Genomic DNA, 15,737 nt, shown 5'->3' on the forward strand with positions numbered 1-15,737 from the left:
CCATAGACTTGAATTTAGAAGTCTTCCACTGTGGTGACGTTACAGTTATTGGTAGAAAAGAATTCCACATGAAGTACATTTGTTAGTTGCTATGAACACAACTCTATTCTATTCTGACAAATGTTGGCTAAATTATTAGCCATTCACCATGCTAGGTCTGAAAGGATCACAAAGGTGAAAAGACTTGGGTCTTTCCTTAAGAGGTTAGATTCACAGACTCAACCTTCTTCCCAGCTCTCAGCTGCTGCTTTGAACATGCTTTTAAATATATGGATATAAAGGGAGTAGAAAGGGGGTATACAACAAGGAATTTCTTCTGAGGCACTCAGAAGGCAAAACTTCAAAGTGACTCAGACACAAGCCACAAATTCAGGAACCTTGGGCACCCTGATTTCTGATGTGAGGGATATTTTGTTTGAGAACTGTGTCTTTAACTTTGAGTTTGGCAAACTTATTTTAAAAAGGCACTTTTCAGAATTTTATGTAAAATTCAAATTTGGGGAGATTGGGCCCTTAAACAGTCTCTTTAAACCAGAGGGGACCATGGGGTTTTGCTTCTGTCTGAAACCTTTTGCCAGCTATTGAAGCTGATCACAAATGCTTACTTCCTCAGCCTCTACCCCAATCACCCACTCTGATTTGGGATAAATTCTCTTGTTTTTTTCCTGATCTAATTTGGCTACTAAAGAGTCAAGCTTCAGACCCTTCCAATCATGAATTAACTACACTTTTAAGTAGAAAAAAAAATAGGTGGCTTTAGAAAGTAATTTCATTCCTTCTATTGCTATCAGGTAGGATCTAATTAAAACTAATCCTTAAAGGGCACCTGGGTGGCTCGGTTTGTTGGGCCACTGCCTTTAGTTCAGGTCATAATCCTGGAATCCCAGGACTGAGTCCCAAGTCAGCTCTCTACTCAGCGGGGAGTCTGCTTCTCCCTCTGACCATCCCTCCATCATGCTCACTCTCTCTTTAAAAAAAACAAAACAAAGAAAAATATTAATTGTTAAAGATACTCCTACTATGGAGACTTTAAAGAAAGAGTATACCCCCTAATGTTTTTTTTGGGATCATGTCCTAATGTTTCACTCAAATCTAGCAATCTGGAACTTCTTAATGCTTTATCTGTAGCTTCCCAATAGTAATTAATGCTCTTTCTTTTGATTACTTAAGGGAGAAAAAGAAAAACTTGCAGAGAACCTCTTTGCTTAGATGAAGACAATGATTGTAAATACAACATTATTTCTGTGATAGGAGAGATACGGATAGAACCTTCAAGTGATTCTTTGGTACTTTGTCCATCCCTTCCTCACATTATTTTCATCATTGGCTTCGTTTCCTGTCTTATTCATGAAAACCTCTAAGAGGCAGTACAGTCAACCACAAGATCACTGACTCAGGTCAATGAAGACACATCTCCTTTTCACGTTTATTTCATTTTGTTTTAAGTTCACAGAAGAGCAGAGCATTCATACGCGTAAAGTAACAGAAGAGAGAAACAGAATTTAAATACATTTTAAAAGAAAAGAAAAAAGCTTCTTTTAATTTTAATTTTTTTTTTTTTAACACACATTGCGCTTTTTATTTTCCATCACAGAGCTAGTATCCAGGGAAAAAAAAATCCATCCAATAAACAAAAATAAACTTTGAACAACAAAAAACCCAAATAAAAAATGGCCATGTGTTTGTATCATCAAGGAAAAGTTCTGTTTATGTCTACAGGGCTGAAAAAAAAAAGGAATATATTTATATATATATATATTTATATGTATATAACACTGTTAATAAGGAGAATTCTAACCAAGAGCAGGATTTATACACCCTTCAGTAGAGCAGTGAGAAGGCAGGGGTGAGGCAGGGTGGGGGGAAAGAAGACAGAGGTTTTGTCCCATACTTTTCTCCCCCTGCATCTTTTCCCCTTTAACCTTCCCCCAATCCCAGCGAATACTTAGGGAGCAGGACGTGGCCATAATCACCAGAATGAACCATTTACATTCTCTGGTGAAGAGCGAAGACTTAGGGAAATGGGTCCGAAAAAGGCCACAGATAGCTTAGAATTACGGCCACATGCCATGAAGCTAGTAGTTCCATGTATTTTCTCCATTTGCAAGAAGCAGATTTTTACTCTGTGCCTGGCTTTACATAGAGAAGGCTTGTGGAGAGGACAATGTAATGTAGCTATAGGAGTAGATCCAGGAGCACTACTCAGAGACACCTCTGAACTATCCATGAAAATGGGGAGTTGTCCTATGGGCAGGTCATTCTCCCACTAAAAGAGAGCTCTGTAAGCGCTCTAAGTGGATCCCACATCCTTATCTACATCAAGTGATACTAATGCTGGGAAGTTATGGATAATCCCTGATCTTCCATACATGACGAAACTCAGATTCTGTTCTCTGAGGCCGTGAATGAAAAGCTCCAGGAATAGTGTGGGGCTACACTTTGATGGGTTCAAAAAAGTGGGCCTGTGCTCTGTCCATTCAGAACAAAGCACAAGAGAATAATTCTTCATTAACTGCCTGAGAAGCATCATTTCTGCGTACCTTCTTCTCAGAGAACTGAACTTGATGTTTGATCTTGGCCTTCACAACAACTCTTACTGTATCTGACTCTGTCACCTCCTGAAATGTGTTTTTGTCCTCTTTTTAACCTGTCTTCTTTAAATAATATTGACCCGTACTTTTTGAAAATGGAAATTGTTCTCTCTGTTCACTCTTTTGACTTCACAGCCTTCACAGCAGTCAGTGAAGTTTAGGGAAACTCATGCCATGAGACGTTCCTTACAAAATAAAATGTATTGTCTTGCCTATTTCTCACAGAACAGCCTTTTGAAATTGCCTGGTCCCACGTGTCTGGTCCCATCATCACAGGCAGAGTTTTCAAGGACACAGGTTGACTAAAATGAGGCACTTGGCCCAGGAGGAGGAAAACAAAAACAAAAACAAAAAACATCCCTGATGTTTCCTTTCATATGCACCACATGCATTATACTCAATCTGGCTACTTTCCTTCCTATGAAAGGTTATTAGAATACAGTTCAACAAGTTAGATTTTTTATTGTAAGGAAACAACGCCAACTATTTCAAAGCCTTCCGTGTCATCTGAATGTGTCCCTTCTCTACATTGCTAAGAAGTTTTGATCAGAAGAGAATTTTAGAACCAGTCCAGGGACCCTGTATTCTAAAAGTTTTGGCTTCTGAAATGGAGATGATGGCATGATGGTTCCAAGAAACGAAGGTGGTATCGAGGCCAACTGGAAGGTGACAAGCAGCTGGCCACAGGTTACATGAGCATGGAATTCTTATTCAGAACCAGAGTTTAGAGATGACAGAGGTCCTAGAGAAGTGATCCAAATTCCTTACTTTCAGGATGAGAAAATCAGGTCTCAGGATGGTTTGCTTTAGATCACATAGCTTATTTGTGGCCAGACCCCAGTCAGAATCCAATTCTCTTGACTTTCTGCTTTACCTTAAAGTTGCCATTTATCTTGGGTGGACGGGTGGACTTTAAGTGAAGTGTTAATCTGACCTAAATTTATTTCTGTAACGTCCATATAGGAAGTCCCTGTGATTTCCAAAGTCATCTCTTTGATAGCTCTTTGTGGCTGTTCAGATTATAGAAAATACATATATGTCACTCTCTTAAACACATCAGACCCTTCAAAAAGACTCCAAGAGAACGTGCCTGACAGAGATACTCCCAATTAAAGTAATTTTGTCCTCATTTGCAATATTCAGGATAGATATGTAGAAATATAGGTCTATCAGCTTAAGTAAAAGTAACCATTTCCTAGGGTAACTTGGCAAGATATTTCTCAAGGATATAACGTATTTCTTACATCCTATAATTTCTTCGAATCAAGATGACAAAGAAGCTTTCCCAATGTCTTTGTCTGATGGAAAATAAAAACTGAGTAATATTTTGCTCACCAGGCTATAGGCGACTTCCTTGGATCTATTTAAATAAGCCATCCTAGATGGTGGGTAAGAAGTAACAAGAAGACACTGGGAGTTGATGTTAACAGACACATGAGCCCTTGAAATGCCTTCCTCATTTCCCTTGCTTTGGGGTCAGATGAGACAACTGTGGCAACAGTTGGGAGAAAATCCACTTAGGTCACTCAGGAACTAAGGACCCATGTATGTCCCTGTGACTTGAGCAGGATGTCAAGCTTTAATAGTTCCTGTGGGTCTGCTTCCTCTTGTTGAGGCAACCTTCTTGTTCGGGGCATTAGTAATACTTCTTCCCATTCTGACCTATAAAATGTTTTAGTTTTTATTTATTTGTATTTGACTTTTTTTCTTTAAGATTCATAGATTTAGCTGAACCGGGGCACTGCATGAAAAATGAAGTTTACATAGTTTATATTATGTACATAAACTAGTGATTTACATTGATTTACACATGATTGGTGCCTAATTTATTAATCAGCACACAGTATGTAAATGCACTGAAAGGAAATCAAGATTTTAAAATAAGTTTTCCATAATATCCATAAACATTTGCGCTGGTGTAAATGTTAAACCTAAACCTAACGTTAACACCAGCTTCCTTACCAAGAGGAAAGTGATGTACATTGCTGGGTGAAAACAAATTCTCTCTTGAATTTCAGTTGGCCGCCTTTGACAACATAGCTACATGCAAATGAGAATAGTTGACTTCTCTTCCACTAGTATGCACATAAATGTAAACTCCATTTTGCATTTAGTGAGATGTTTACAGATATTATGCCAACCATGATGGAAAATTTACATCACTGGGGCAAATGTAGTCTTTGGAAGAGAAATGTTTTAAGTACGTAAAAAAAGAAGAAGGCTTCCTGAACGGAATTTGAGTTTCTTAATTTAGGGTCCTATCTCATCATTTTTGTGGTACTTTTAACATTTGTCTCCAAAATGTTAATAGTTTTTATAGGTTAGATATAGCACTGCACTTATATTCTTTTAAAAAAAATGATAGTTACTGGTAACCAAGAATAAATTCAGGCTAAAAACTTATGAAGATGGAGAGAAAAATAAGGCCATGGTTAATCCCATGGAACTTGGTCCACAAAAAATTCCTCTTAAACAAGTAATTACGAAATAGAAAAAATGGGGCTCCGTATCTTTCCAAATGAAGCATAGCTCTTTTTTTTTTTTAACCAAATCCAGTACTTTTCTTCCTTTTAAGTTTAAACCATTATTCTAGATTTGTCTTATAATACATACAATATTGTAAATATAGCATCTGTAAAGATAAGATTAAAAAAAATACATACACATATATATTATTTTTCCACAAATAATTCAAGGCCTGCAAAAAACAAAAGGAGAGATTCCGGGAGACAAGCCAATAGAAACAGTCAAACCACAACCAACCTGGGGATGGAAACTGTGACTCTGGAGTAATTAAGAAGCTAACAACTTGGTAGGTAATAACTCAGAAATAATTTCATGCTGAGGAGTTTAGTTTTTGTGTGCAAAGGAGGTAAGTCCATTTTTGGAGGAGAAACAGATTTGTGTTTCTCTCTCCAAGAACATGAAAATCACGAGTACTTTTACAAGGTCTCTATGAATAGCCCCAGTTGACTGAATATGTCGTAAAAAAAATGCCCATGGCAAGGGAGAAGTCTGTCTGACTTGGAAGAGAAGGCAAAGGTCAATAGGACAATTCTTCCCCAACAGAAAATACAATTTCCCCCTAAGCCTTAGTTGTTTTAGGGCAGAGGGATTTTATGTCTCAAAACAAGTAAGGCTGTTCCTCCAACAAGGCAGCACCTTCTGATGAACAATTGCACAGAAGATGTAATTCTGCAGTTGTAAAACCTAGGATAGTTCTCATTCTTCAGGAAGTGCCCTTGGTCAAGTCATTTCTGTTTTCATTAACTGAAGGTCGGTTCTAAGGATTTAGTTTTATGAATGGTGGAGTTTCGCTTTTACATACAGAGGACATTAAATATGTTAGCCATTCAGATTAACTGATGAATTTCACTCCTCTCAGGGTATTATTTCCAACCAGTTGGTTCTTTTCAATGCAGGGTTTCAAGTTTTGATTACCAATGGAAAAGATTCTTGAAGGGATTTAGAGCAATACGATGAACTAAATTCCAAGAAGTCCCATGTTCAGACTCAATTTCTTGGTGTCAGTCCTCTGGCTGCTACCTTTTTCCTGACCTTTCTCCAAATTATGTTCTCCTCCATTCTTCACATTGCTTAGAGATGTTCTCAAACCTAGGAGATTTCTGGGGCCAATGTTTGCTCTGAAACAGGAGCCAGGACAGTTTTTTTAAAATCCCCAGATCCTGTCAGAGATATATGCAAACACCACAATATTCAATGTATGTTTAATTATGTTTAATATATGGTCCAGTATATTAAAACTCAGAGAACAAATGGTGCTGACAAGGCAGACATTCCTTTCAGTGGAGAATCTCCTTCGATAAAATCAAGACCTTGTCGTTATGATAGGGTGGAGACAATACGAAATGTAGGTGTATGATTAAGATATGTCACATGCCACAAGGATCTGTTCCTGAAACTGATACTAAACCAAATTAACTCCTGCTACTTTTCTTTTCTTATATATCTTTAATTTCGCATGCATTCCTCTAAAGCTTCCACCTAAGGATGTGACTGGCTCTTCAATATGTGGGGAACACTTATCATCCATGATGATAAACTTTTATTCCTGTACTAAGACCAAAATGTTAGCGAAACCCCGATTGTCAATACACTGATGCTGGATAGGAATATGGCTCACCTTCCCTATATGTTAGAAGCTATTTTCTGGGATAAGAATTTCTGTACTATGCGAGGATCTGCCACAAATACTCTTATCCATCCCCAAGCCCAATTTGCCCTTCTGTTTCATGTTTAAGCTGCAAAATCATAAAAGAAGGCTGGTGATAAGCTTTCCAAAATGAACAATAGAATCCCCTAGAACAGATTTAAAATGTTGCTTATCAAAGAGATCATTACCTTCAAAGACAAGGTTCATTGCAAAGAGCCTTCAATTAATAAATCCTATCAGAAATTTCAGGTCCTTCCATCCTTTCTTCCTTCCCTCTTTTCCTCTTTTTCCCTCGCTTCCTCTCTTCCTTTCTCTCTTCCTTCCTTTTTCTATTTGCAGTTAGGAAGTTTCCTGTTTTATATTCGGTGACAACTATTTTTCAGGTTCCGAAACTAGAGGAGGTACCATATTTGGCTCTTCTGAAATACATTTAATTATGACCTCAATAATAATCCTCTGTCTTTTCAGAAAACAAACCACTTCCAATACCTCCTATAGTTTAAGTGAAAGCAATGGTTATTTTTCCTGACAAAGATATCTACAGACAGAGAGCCAGCTCTCTCTGCAAGACCTTTCCTAAGAAAATCCTGGTGTTGCAGCAATACCAAGCTTTGTGGTATGCATACAACTTCTACCTAAATTATTACAAGTTTCCCAGTTCTTTTGATGAAGAAACTAGCTCCCATTTCAGATGACTCTTGTCAATGTAAACTTAGACATCGTATCCCCCACAGTATCTTTTTCAGGAATCAGAAGCCAAAAGTGAGCAGGGAAGGTGGAATATATTCCAGCGGCCTGGCCTAGGATAATGACGGACCACTACAACAATGGTGCTGCAAACATTACCAGTGGAGCAAAAAAGAGATCGTGCAGGCCACCAAATAAAGTATTAGCTTATAACACCAGGACAAATATCTGCAAAGGAGCACAAGGAATGAATTCCTTCTTGTTATGGTCAATGCTTTGTCTAGAGCTCTGCCAACATCTCTACAAGATGAGTAGGGACCTGTGCATCTGTCTATTTTTCCTGCCTTGCTCACTCTCCCTAGGTTTAATCTGAAATAGGAAACAATCTCTGCTCAAGGGAATCCATGGGCCAAATGCAGTGTTATTTGAAGATCAGGGAAGGGGCATTACAGGGCTGCTTTGGATCTCCATGTGGCTCATCATCCTTTCATGAGGAGTTAACACTTGGAGACCTTCCTGGTTCTTGGGATTTACTCAACACATGCTACTCACTCCTGCAGCGAGCCTGCAAAAAGCCAGGAAATACATGAATTCCTCAGACTCAGGAAACAAGAGTGAAATCAGAAATCTCTCCTAGGTCACCTCGTTGACGTCACTGATTCTTTCTACTGTTTGCTCACCCCATCAATAGTAGGCACTTTCATTTACAGTGATATTCTGAGTGACTCTTGACTGGGTTCTGATGATTGGACTAGGAGGAATATGAGGTTCTGCCCTTAGAAGGGGCACAGCTTGGTGTTGATACACACTAATGTCATGTGACAGCCATGGGGGAGGGTGAGGAGCCCTGCTCCATGCCTCCTTCCCCACCATGTCCCCCAGCAACTTGTCACAGCCGCATCTCACGGTTACAATGCGGGACAGTATCTACAGCACAATGAGTCTATGTACACATGGACCATTCCCTTGGCATGCTTTAGAGAGAGACACACACACGCTCACACACATGTACACCCACGTGAGAGCGAGAGACTTGAGCACGCGCGCACAGTGGAGAAAATTAAAATGGTACTTCCTAGCATTTGCGGCATGACTAGTGCTGGAGGGTGTAGTAGGGGGTGAAGAGAAGCAGCAGCCAGGGGGGAAGACGGGTGAAAGGGAGTCTCTGAGTTGGATGTGGGGGAGATAGAACACACTGGAAGGGCAAGAGATGGTCTTAACAGTTGGAAAGATAGTGGAGGCAGGAAAGCCAGGTAAAAGGCTCAACACGGGATTCCAGCGTGAATTCCACTGATAGTCTGACATGGCTATGAGTCAGCTCAAATGAAATGAACAAAATAAAAAGTTGATGGAAATATAAACACCAAAGGCAAGACCTTATTTTTTTCTTTCCCCACAGATGAAAAAGAATGAAGGAAGGATAAAGTGTGTGTGGGGGGTTAATATCCATCTGATACTTCTTCACTGGTCTTATTTTTACAACATCCGGGTGTTCTTAGCATGATGTAGTCTTTATATAGTATACATTTGCTTCGCTATACACGTATCCTTGCAGAACTTTTCCCACCCTGACTTATATAGTTTAGTTTTTATTGATGGACTTTAAAATGGTTTTAAGTGTATTTTCTTCTTTGTTTTCTTATTTCCCCCTTCATTTAAAAACACACAAAGTTGTAAAATAAACAGTCTCCCCCCATCTTGCTCTCTCTCTCTCTCTCTGTATCCTGTGTGACGCATTTTTGTGTGTTTTTTTTAAATTATTTTTAAATTTTTATTCTATTAACATTTGCTGAGAAGGCAGAGCAGAGACGCTGCCAGCAGCCACAGTGGTACGGCCAGACTGATGGATCCGTTTATTCCTCTCACCGACCCAGGCCCTGCAAGGCAAAAGAGACAGAAAAGAGAATAATTACATCCAGACTCCCTCTACGTCACAGGTGACAGCTCACAGGATTGGAGGTGAGAATGTGCCACGTACCAGCACCTTGAGGTCAGTGCGCTATGTACAGCCCAAGAAGGGCTCCCCATCTTTCCTAAATCCTTCTCCTTGAGTGGTAAGTATCTCAGGGGGTATCAGTGGTTGAACACTTCTGAATAGGAAATGCTCTTGCTGGGGAAAGCTATCACTCATGTGTCACCTGCTGGTGCACCGGGGTCCTCTTCACCCAACCTCCTTTCGCACTCTCTGCTCTGAATGGCACTGTGACGCCGGCCCCCGTTAAGGTGCCAAACATCGGTGAGGGTCCTTCAGCCCCAAGACATGGGCTCTTCCAGCTGATTCATTCCAGTATCTCCATCAATAAAACATGGGACCAATCTGAACCTCTCATTCCTCAGGGGGAAGTGGTAATTATTTATTTGTTAATGGGAAGGGGAATTGTTTCCAAGGAACACTATGGCTGAATGCACCGTAGCCGTGAGGTAGGAAATTAAGCCCACTCCTTGTAGAGTCTTAAGAGACAGCAGGGGATCATCTGATCCAAACTCTTCATGTGACCCTTTAAGGATCAAAAGCCAAGGCAGCAGGACCGACAACAACAACAACAAAGACAACCAAACCTAGAGAGTTTAAGGGGCAGGTCCAAACCAGAAGCAGAACTCAGACTTAAACCTGCCCAGAATTCACCCTGGAGTGGCAGCCTCTGTGTTTCCCACCGCCACCTCAGTTTTCCCAAAGCAGACACGATTTGGGGTGTGTGGGTGTGGATCTAAGGGGGAGACTCAAATGGGGAGGAAAGCCGAGAAGGCACTTGTGTGTTGACAGAAAGGAGATAATTGGGGCAGAAAATGTAGGCCCCAAGAGCTTGTCTCCTCTGCTTTGTTTGCTCTATTTTCTCCTTCTGTAAACTTCTGTTCATATAGACCTATTACAAGAAGAAAATGTTTGTGTTTTTCACAACAAAGATTTTTAGATTTAAAACTGAACGCTTAGACAATGATGTTCAAAAAAGAAATAAATGTGACTAATTAAGGGTCACTTCGCAGTTTTGCACATATATGCAGATCAATGTGTGAATTAATCTGCTTGTGTGTGTGTGTGTGTGTGTGTACGTGCATGTGTGATTAAACCTACGATGGTCCTCTGACAGGCGAATGTTTCCAAAAGTGTCTACAAACATATCAGATCAAAGGTCAAATAACAGGGAAAATGCTGAATTCAAGAATGCCCTCCTAATCTGTGTTTTATGTAAATAATGGCAACAATAACTAAATAAAACCAATACTTACACAGCACTTACTATTAGGTACTGTTACAGATAATTTACGCATGTAAGCATATGATTTACGCATGTAAGACATGCTATGAGACAGGTATTATAATGAACCCTTTTTTACACTGAGCTAGTAAGAGGCATTGCACACACTTACACAGCTAGTGCACAGAGGAGCTGGGGTTTTGACCCAGGCAGCTGGTTCCAGTCTTTGCCTGTCACCACTACACAGTGAAGTTACACAGTGAAGGAGTTAATGTGTAACAAGTTACACATGTTCAGCAAATGAATTTGGGGTGTTTTTAAAACAAGAGCCATAACAAACAAAACACAACGTGGAGGCATCCATTACCTTTGAAAACAATTTTCAATAGAATATGTTTTACTAGAATGTCTCCTTGAGAATATTCAAAATATTACTTGCTCTAAAAATATGAATATATACAAACTTTGAACAGTATAGTTATGGTAAAAAATGAGCTTTATTATCTGGAAAGCTACGGAGATATAGAGTAAACAATTCAAATATCCAATCGGCCAATTCTTTAAGTTTCTGAATGGCTACAGGATTGTATTAATAAAGGAAACTTCTGCTACCTTCGGGTTCATGCTTTTTGTGAAGAATTTAGGTTCAAGAAGATCATGTATCCTGCGTAAAGCACCTAATGGGAACTGGTGACCAAGCAATAGTATACAGGTGTTCAAAGTCTCAGCTCCATGCCTTTCGTAGCCCACCCTCCACACCCTTCACCACCATCCTTTTTGGCCTTTGGGGCGTTTAAGTTCCATCAGTGGCAACTCCCCAGGGCTTCTGGCCAGATGGTAATACATTTCCCTATCATTTTAATTCCTCTAAATGCTTTAAATGGCACTCATTTAGATTAGTGGGTCAGGACAGCTTCCAAAACAGAAAAAAGACTACACACACACAGGACCAAGCAAAAATGAGTTTTGTTTTGTCCTAGGGATAGTGTGAAATAGAAGGGTTTTACAAAGAGTCTAATTTTGCCTATATCCTTAATCTCATTTTTTAGTGCTGGGATAGGTTAGATTATCTCTCAGACATCTTGGAGTTGAGTGGTACCTGGGGAAGTCTCTTAGTTTAAAAAACCTAGTCTTTTATGTGAAGGGCAATAAATATTTGAGAAAGCAGAAATTCCGTCATTGAAAAATACCATATATATATGTGTGTGTATATATATATATACACATGTTCACATTTAACATTTTTGCTAATGTATGTGCACACATATATTTGCAGATACAAAGAGAAGTAGATATATGTATGCATACTCATATATATGATATATGCATTGACATACCATACACACATATTATTGGTCTTTTAATAGACATAATTGAGAATTAACTGTTACTTTCACATGCTGGTCTATGATATGTACAGGGAATCCCAGTACTGTGCTAATAATCTTAATTTTATCCTTAGTAGAACTATTATTATATATTTGAAATGCATCTCATAGATCTGTTAAGAGTATCTTCACTTCTATCAATTATTATTTATTAAGTGCTCTCATATAGCTATTTGATGTGCTTATATGACTTGCTCTTTTCATAATTGGTTTTGAGAGTAAATAAATAGCTTGAAAAAATGCAAGGATAAATGAATGATAGTTGGAGAATCATCACAAGTGTGTATGCAATTATAGATATATATGACTGCATAGGAGACTACTTCAGTTAATGGCTATTTCAGGGAAGAATAATCAGCAAAATCATTAATTATGTTTTAGCTCATAGTTATGAAATTTCTGCTTATTTGTGGAAATGCAAATGATAAATCTTATTTCCCACACCAGATGGCCAGGCTCAGCAAGTGCTTTTATATACTGACAGATATAATGAAAGCAAGAGTCTGTAAACATAAATTAGCCTTAAGAATAGATAGGCAAATAGAACCACAATTCAAGAATTGCTACGTTTTTCATACAACAGACAAAAATCATATCTTGGCATTTAGCCATATTCTATATGTGTTTATGTGTGTGTGTGCACACTTACATGTGTGGTATCTAGTAAACATTCAATAAATGGTAGTATCATCATCACTGCTATTAACTACAGAAGGCTGGATTATAGAAAGACATGAAATACTTCTGAATCAGAGGCAATGCCTTTGTGAATTGGGTCAAGGCATTTAAAGTTTGACCCGAAGGGGCAAAATTCAGCTGTAGCAAGATTGAGAATCTTGAGTCAACACACCAGGTCAAGGTTCTCAACCTCAGGACAGGATGATAAGTGAGGTTCTGTATCAAGGGGAATGCTGGACTGCACTTTGCTACCACAATGCTTTTACAAGGGAATCTGTGATTAAGGACAAGGTTTGATAAAGCATCCTGAAATTGTGGGATATGAGAATTTTCAGCAAGTCTCTACACAAATTCGATGCAGGATGCTCAATCAATTGGTTGTCTTTCAGTAAAATCTCAAAGAAAGTGTAAGGTGATTTTCCAACACCTGCTTTAGAGACCATGCACTTGGAGACACTTTGTGACTCATTCAAATCTAGCCAATTCACTTCTGTTGCTTCTCCTGAGTACTTAGGGCTTTTTACCTGGATTTTTGACTAGATTTTTTCATAATAATCTTTCTTAAACAACAACAACAACAACAACAACACAACATTTGTCACGGCTTCAGCGATCGTCAGGCATTCCTTTCAGCCTGTAAGGAATCAAGGTCAATAATAATTTTATTTTTGTAGTTTGTTGAGCCACACAAGAGAAGAAGAAAGACCGATGAGTTTAAGTGTGAATTCTTCTTACAATTATTAAGGGCTGACCAAGTGAGTGAAAATAAAACAAAAACTCAAATACAAAATAATTGCTAAACAAAGAAGAAAAACAATCTCCTAAAATCTCTCTTAGAATACCTAGATGTGCCGGCTGAAGTGCTTCCCCGTCCTGGGAAGCCATGTTTAAAGGGAAGTCTGATAAGGTTGGCTTTGGCGCCACCTGCTCTCTGTGTTCAGCTAGTACAGCTTCCTCTGGCGAGAAGGAATTGGGGATTAAAGCCTATATTCTCCAGGCTGGAGCACAGACGAGGGAATATATTGATATTTAATTTAAGCAATGTGTCTAGAATTAAATTTGGGCTCCTCCTACATAATGCTTTTTTTTTTTTTTTTATTGGCAAGGCTGAATTGCACTCCCCCTCCATTATTTATTTATTTATTTTAAAATTAACATATAATGTATTAAGTCCCCAGGGGTACAGGTCTGTGAATCGTCAGGCTTACATACTTCATAGCACTCACCCTAACACATAACCTCCCCAATGTTCACAAACCAACTCCTACATAATTCTTTATGTATTATCTCTCCTCTGTATAAAGTAAGTCTTGGATAAACCTAATTATTCTCACGGTAAAGTCCATCACATCTTCCCCATCAAAGCAACATTAAATATTTTGGCATACAAAATTTTGAAATTTTAGGCCAATACATAGAATTCCTTTGGGTGACACTAGGAATTTATCTTGGTGGTCTTTGAAATAATACCCTATGCCCTATTTCTCCAAAACCCTAAGGTATCATATGTTCCACTAATACTAGCCACTTAAAATTCACATGTAATTGATACTCATGGCATTGGGGAAAGGAGGGATGAAAGAGACACGAGTTTATACCTTCTTGCCCCAAATGACCTTGGTTCAATGTATGTATTTCTGATGGCTTCATCTCTGCAACCTTCTGTGAAGACTTCCTAGAGTGGGCCATAAACAAGGCGCTGACCCTTTCCAGGGAGTAAGCAACAAAGTGTCCAAATTTCTGTGGCTGCTGGTCACTGGTAGGGTGTAAGTCCCACAAGAAAAGTTTTCACAATTGAGAATGACCTTGGTTGTCTCATCCCCTTTGAGGCCAACAGAAGAAAACATCTTCATATGAGACCAATCCAAGTGGGTGGCCATGAGGACTTAAGGAGGCTGCTGTCTGGCCATGAAGGTTCCTCTGTAGCTTTAGTCTGGGGACAGACACTGTTAAGGATTTCTGGTGGACTTGTAAAAAGAGCACTTCAGAATTGGTAATTGTTTGCATCGAAGGTTCCAGTTCATGAAGATTTCACCTGATTGCATTGTCTTTGTAGGGAGATGTGGGTGATTACTGGGTCACAAGGCTGATGGAGGCATGTGGTGCTATTTCGGGGAGACCCCAGCCGCTGGGTGTACCATAAAAAGGGGAGGTTATAGGAAGACCTGGGAGAACACTGAGACGGGGAGAATATTAACTGTTCAAGTGCTTCATTTTAGCAATATATCTACTTTAATAGCCAACTAAGAACAGCAAGTAGGCTCTCTGTCTCTGATGAGAGCCTGGTCACTGGGCAGCGAACACTGTCAAAAGTGCAGCTCCGCAAGAATTAACCATGGCCACTTGGGATATGGAAAGTGGGAGGGAGGATAACTTGTTCAGTTCCAGAGATTTAAAAATGAATAGCTGTCAAAAATGATATAGGGGTCATGGGTTGGATCAGGGCTTTTTGTGACTGAGAAAGTTCACAGCCCGGGAAACATAGTGGCACATATGTTGTGGAAATTATTACCACAAATTATTGAGATGAAATAAACTCAAGTGTATATGACTCTGATATATGGCTAAGAAATCTTAATTTCAACATACAGTAGGTAATCAGAAATAAGAACCATACCTTTTTGCTTGAAGTGCACGGTGGTGCCAATTTCTAAAAAAGAAACATTTAGCAAAAGAAAAAACAGATAAAAATTTTTTTTATCAATTGAGAATACGCAAAAAAGTAATCTGGTACTCTCCACTGAAAGGAGAATAGGACAAAAGGTGGAAAGAACATTCTAATAGGAACAAGTACTGGTAGAGAATGAAAGAAAGGCACATGGAAAGAGATTGTTTTGTTGGAACAAATGTTGTGCAGTTGGAGGTGGCAAAAATAATTTCCAACTACAAACACTTGATGTTATATGTTATGTGTATAGACAAGTACAAGGACACTGAGAATGCCATGTAGAAGTACACTTGACTGCAATTTAATGAAATGATGGAATGTGTCTGGCCTCCAACCCTCTCCTGCCATTTTTGC

General features: G+C 39.0%; 1 protein-coding gene across 3 annotated transcripts in view; it reads right to left on the reverse strand.

Annotated features, from left to right (window-relative positions):
* Positions 1-1,402: 1,402 nt before the first annotated feature.
* LSAMP (limbic system associated membrane protein) overlaps positions 1,403-15,737 on the reverse strand; it is a 652,933-nt gene continuing 638,598 nt past the window's right edge. For 2 of the 3 annotated variants that reach the window (XM_082742309.1, XM_082742310.1), the window contains one exon: positions 1,403-9,329. In XM_082742309.1, coding sequence (XP_082598435.1) covers positions 9,232-9,329 — 98 coding nt within the window. In that variant the 3' untranslated portion in view covers positions 1,403-9,231. Of the gene's footprint in view, positions 9,330-15,332; positions 15,366-15,737 lie in introns of all 3 variants that reach the window. The other variant, XM_082742308.1, reaches the window with a different exon arrangement.

The sequence above is a fragment of the Mustela nivalis genome (genome assembly GCF_964662115.1).
Source record: "Mustela nivalis genome assembly, chromosome: 1".
Taxonomy (NCBI): domain Eukaryota; kingdom Metazoa; phylum Chordata; class Mammalia; order Carnivora; family Mustelidae; genus Mustela; species Mustela nivalis.